At 28.9% G+C, this 5885-nt stretch overlaps 1 protein-coding gene across 1 annotated transcript; it reads right to left on the reverse strand.

The window, feature by feature from the left end:
* Positions 1–330: 330 nt before the first annotated feature.
* Positions 331–4694, reverse strand: LOC111620410 (glutamate receptor ionotropic, delta-2-like). The gene is made up of 10 exons (XM_023362327.1): positions 4597–4694; positions 4397–4521; positions 4228–4320; positions 3765–3868; positions 3512–3602; positions 3284–3442; positions 3070–3196; positions 2769–2995; positions 1278–1534; positions 331–1177 (listed from the first exon to the last, which is right to left on the reverse strand). Exons 1-10 carry the CDS (start codon positions 4625–4627, stop codon positions 940–942), a joined length of 1452 nt encoding a protein of 483 aa, XP_023218095.1. The 5' UTR covers positions 4628–4694; the 3' UTR covers positions 331–939.
* Between the last annotated feature and the right edge of the window lie 1191 nt (positions 4695–5885).

Raw genomic sequence — 5885 nt, forward strand, 5'->3', positions numbered from 1 at the left:
ACAAAATAATTTATATGAAAGTAAGCAAAATGTAACTATTTCTATTTTAAAATGAAAGAAATTTTTGAAATAGAAAACAAGTGGATATTAACGAAGTATTTAAAAATTTTACGTTTTTACAACATCATGAATGTGAATGGGGCTAAACCCTACGTATCGCAGGGTCCTTTACTTTACTTTACTTAATAGACTAAAATTTCTAGTTGCTGCCACTGTTTTCTGAGCAAGCGTAGGCCTACTGCTCGACACAGAAATGCAAATAGAGTGTTCTTTCAGGAACTGCTAACTCAGAACTGCTCAGACTTAGCAGTTCTGAAAGAACACTCTATTCCAGAAATGCTTTTTGTTACATTTAAAGCCCTATTCAGATTGCTAAACTATAACGTTTTAAAATTTTGAAATCTTTTCATTAACATTTACAAAATCGTCTATTTTTTTCAAGCAAGTGCCATTAAATCGCGACAAGTAGTATATGAGCTGAACTATTTCATTGCTAGTCACAAAGTCTGTCGGTTATAGTGCAAACCTTCCGAAATTGTTTAAAATGGTGGTTAATAATTTTGCAATTTGTGTGCTATTTAAGAAATATCTATCGAAATTTTGAAAAGTGTAAACTATTTTATTTAAAGTTTCTAAGATCCATCGCTTAGATAGTGCCAATGACTGTAAAACAGAAAGATTAAATAGAATATCAGAAGGCAATAAACTTATATATAGAACTCTAGAACATACAACAGAACAATTATGACATTTTAAGACCTAAAAGACCTGGTAGCGTAACTACACTCTTTGGCCTACCTAGGTCCTTGTGCCACAAACATCCCAAATCCAACTAACTAAAATTATTCTGAAATACGTTCTACATGATAAACGTCGCTTCGACTTAATGCTCAGTGAGAGGTTGATTTTCTTTATAAAATGATTATTATTTGAAATATTTTAGACAATCGAACAGTTTAGCGATTTGGTAATTATGTGTTTGCAAAAAAACTCTCCCAAAAGTGCAGCCAAAGACAATAAATATCCGATAAAAAGTATATAAAAGGCAGCTTGCACATCATCTAATCGCAAGCATTGAACACGTTTATCCTGTTGTACAGGGGCTAACATTTTCATTTTTAATAGATGATCATTGAACCACTTTTTGACCAGTCCTGCTTGAAGTAATTTTGGAATTCTAAAAATAAATAGTATAATCAAAGTAATTTAAAATATAAGTGGTACAACAGATTTATAACTGCAACGAAATTTCTAAAATAATAAATTTTGATTCTTACATTTCGTTGAAATATTCTGTGAATGATGAATTTTGTTGAAGAGCTATGGCCAAGGAATTGCTATAAAATGAATCACTAGAGACATGAAATTTCCATTCTCCAAATTGACTTATTGCAGCCAGTGCACCAACTCGATCCAAGATTAGAGCAAAGTCTTCTTCTAATGTTTTTGTAAGTAGATCTGTGACAGATGATCCACTGTTCCCTTTTTTCAAAATGTATTTTCCAATTGTCTTCATGGTTTCTGATTTACTTTTCTGAAATTTTAAAAGCAAAAAATGAAATACAACTTAATCTTATGAATCAATTTAAACAATATAAATCAATCAGAATTCATAGATTTATATTGTTTAAATAAATTAAACATTTTTATACTGAGAATCTCATTATAAAAAGTTTAAATTATTTCGAAATTTAAATAATATTGATTAAGTTGATAAATTATATTCAGAAACGCCATGCCTACTGCATGGTCCAAAAAAAGCTGACATAACAATATTGAACATTTAAAAGTAATGTAAAATGTAAAAATGTTTTCTCATTTGTCTTATTTATCAAAGTATAATTACTGATAATTTTAAAAATCCAGCAGCCAGTTGCGTAACTTTCCCGGCAAGGTTACAAATTGTGTGCTGCACCATCTGCCATCAGATTTTATTTTTAAAAGTTTTTAAATTATTAATTATTATAAAATGGCAAAAAGCTTAATTTTGAGAGAAGAGATGAATTTCATAAGAAATTATAAATGCTAATAACGAATAAAATGTACAATACATCAAGTCCGACCCACAGGCGAACCTACTTTATCTTTCCACCCCTTCGACCTTCAATCACCAAAATTTAACAGCATAAATCCACCTAATACACAAACCTCCCTGTAAAATTTCAGAAATTTTCGACCAAAAGCGCGGGAATTATTAAGCTTCAAAAAGGGTGAATAAAATGGTGCCCCCANAGGGTAAACAAAATCGTGCCACCCTCTCACAAGCTAACAACCATAGAAAAAAAATCCTCAACTTTTTTTTTGCATTTCTCGCTGTTTCAATGTCCCCTGAATCCAAAAATGTAAAAATCTTGTAGGTTTAATTTTTGACCGATCGGCGTACTTTCTCATATATAATAGCCGAGAAATATACAGATATACAATTTATCATTTTATCTTTTGTCAAAGATAAAATAATTCAATACGATGTTTTGTTTTTAAAACGTAAACCATATAAAATAAAATTTCTTTTTAAATTAAATAAATTAAAAATACGATTAAAAATTTCAGCCCAATAAATAATTGCTCATTATATATGTATATTTATATACAATATAATAAATTGATTGTGAAGTGTTTTTATATATCCTGTATACGTAAAAAGTTTGCAAAAAATATAAGCTAACATATTAGGCTACTTAAATATTAATCTTTATTTTAAATAAATTTAATTATTAAGTAATTATTATGATAAGATCATGAAATTCTCATAAATTTATAGTATTTACCACAAAACTATCATATTCTGCACTTCCAATCATAGTACCGCATTGTAAACGATTTTGTAAGAGGGCCGTTTTAAGTTCAGCTACCGAGTTTATCGGTGAATAATGTCCAGGTAATGACATAAAAGACGTAAGAATTCCAGAATAAGAAGCAGTCAAAACTAAACCAGCAAAAAACCATGAAATTATCATAAAGCGAATTCTCGTTTCTATAAAATAACAGCTATCACCTATAAAAAATTTAAATACCTTATTAGAATAACAGAATTAGTTTACAAATAATTATCAGCACGAATGAATATACCTTTTAACATAAGTGTTTCGAACATATACCAATAAATTCGGCTAATACTTAGCTTACGTTCTAGATGAATAAACGAATGTATAATTAAACCAAAAATTATAAATGTACAAATAACTCCTATCCACAGCTGGAAAATAAATAATTATCTTTATTTATGCATATTTTATTTATTTATATTTGAGAAAATAATGTTTTGTATATATATATTTCATACCTGAATAGGAAATGGCCTAACAACAGCCAAAGCCTTTGATTTTTCTTGGGGAGAATGAGTTACAAAAGTAACGCTTTGAGTTATGTAAGGAAGAGTAAAGCTTACTACCTTTTTTCTTTCCTCTGTGATCGATAAAGTGGCTAAGGCAATATCTGCTTCCTAAAAATAATTTTAAAAATTGTTATATATTACGTAGATGAAAGGATCTGATGAAATATTTAGGTTTACTTTTGTTTGTAACATTCCAATTAATCCTGTCCATTCTCCATTTTCTTTTTTCACTCCCCACTGTTTGTCTTTGGGAGTTAAAAGACTATACCTGTAAATTTATAAGAAGCGTTGAATGTTTAAGAATTTTATTATATTATAAATATTTCATTTGTTCGGTTACAAAATTAACAAGTTAATTAAAAACGTATTAACGAAATTAAGACGAAAAGTGAAAAATATCTTTCAGATAATGGCATTTATACATTCTTACGAAAAATTCAGTTTAGAAGCTATGACTTTGAGTAAATTATAATCTATTCCAGCTTGAGGAATTATTTTATTTCCTTCCATTTTTATAACCATCGATAAATTCCACTGAAATTTAAATTTAAATTAGTTAATTAGTAGTAATAATCAGGGGCGGATCTACATAGGGACTAATAGGGCTTAAGCCCTGGGCCCCCAAGTGTCAAGGGCCCACAAAAATTGAATTATTATCATACATTTTTAATACTTTTCCATTAACAATGAGCACTTATCGTATGGTAAAAAATAGTTAATATTAATAATATAATTAATAATGATAATTTATAGTATTATTTGTATTAACAAAAAATGGGGCCGCAGTGGACTTCAATAAGCCCTAGGTCCCGAAACACCTAGATCCGCCCCTGGTAATAATGGTTACTTAATGAATAAGGAAAAAAATGGTATCGTTTTATGTTTAAACTCACTGGTAATACAGCTACTTTTAGTGTTTTTCCTTGGAGATTTTCGAGTCCTATTTTATACAATTTTATCCGTTTAATAACTCCATTATTATTAATCTGCGATAATTAAAATTCTCATTAATTAATTATATCAAATTTATGTAAGAAACGGTGAAACAATTTTAAAAAATACTTTGAAATAAAATCCTCTCTTCTTATCAAATTTACGTAAGTTTTTACTTGATGATGTAGAAAATATCTGCATCTTAACACCTAGAGTCTGAAGTTGAACGAATGGGCAAAAAAAAGCTAAGCTACCTATAATAATTAATTAAAACATGAAATAAATTGTTTCTATACATGTTCATTTGAATAAACTAAAAACAATCTTACTCGAATTATTCAAATAAAATACTTTTATCATTCTAACATTTCTTTTAATAATTTGGCTTTTTATAATTTCAATATTTGTATCTTGATTTTCGCAGAAATTTGATCCTGAAAGAGAAAGATAACGATTTAACTCTTTCCGCACTAAGAGAACCTTTTGATCACAATCATTACGGTTTGACTTGGCATGTTAAATATCTTAAAACATTATGAAATTAATGTTGTTTTCTTTATAATTAACATGCAAAGTGTATTTATTGCCAATATAAAGTTATTTGCTAACATACGAATACATTGCGCAGAGATGTCGCATAGTACATCACAGCAAAATTAAAATATTTAAAAAAATACATATAGTCTCACATATTTAAAACATCCACAACGAGTTGCTTAACTTTCCCAACAACATTTAAGTCTGCGTATGTGGCGCCATCTGTTATATTTTATTTAAAAACTTTTATATTTTTAATTATTATAAAATGGCAAAAACCATAATTTTGAGGGTAGGGACGAGTTTTATAAAAATTGTAAATGGTAATAACGAGTGAAATCATCATTAAGTCCGACCCTACTCAAGATATGATACACGAATCCCTTTTATCTCCCTACCCTTCGAACTTTACCTACAAAAATTTAATAACATCAATCCCCTGGTACACAAATCTCCATGTAAAATTTCAGAAATTTTCGATAAAAAACACAGGAGTTATTAAGCTTCAAAGAAGGTGAACAAAATCGTGCTCCCCACATACACTAACATTCATACATACCTCTTGAATTTGTTTTTACATTTCTCGGCGTTTCAAGGTTCCTTGAGTCAAAAAATGTAAAAATCTTGAGAGGTGAGTGTCATTTTCTGACCGATTGCCAAACTTCCCCTCCATTATATATAACAGAGGAAAGTAAAAACAGATAATGAGATACATTCTAGCAAACTGTTAAGAAAAATCTTTATGAAATAAAATTAAGTTTTGGTTATGTCTAGACAAACCAGATAGAACTATGGAAAATTTCGGAACAGAACATCTCGTAAATGGTCTGACTTGGTCCTGTGAACCTTCTTTTTGGGACTTCTCTCATACAGAGATATTTTTCAGTCCTAGTAGGGCGTTAAATTGTTAACTGTAAAGGTAGAAATAGAATCATCTCTAAAATAATATCTTTCATACTCATTTTCATGTTTACCTTTAATTCACCCACTAAAATTTGAAAAAAATTAAAATTATTTGTATATACAGTACTTTTTCCAAATATAAAAAAAGTTCTCTTCTAATACAAATATCGGAAGATGA

The sequence above is a fragment of the Centruroides sculpturatus genome, unplaced genomic scaffold, assembly GCF_000671375.1.
Source record: "Centruroides sculpturatus isolate CEXI.00-Female unplaced genomic scaffold, Cexi_2.0 scaffold143, whole genome shotgun sequence".
Classification (NCBI taxonomy): domain Eukaryota; kingdom Metazoa; phylum Arthropoda; class Arachnida; order Scorpiones; family Buthidae; genus Centruroides; species Centruroides sculpturatus.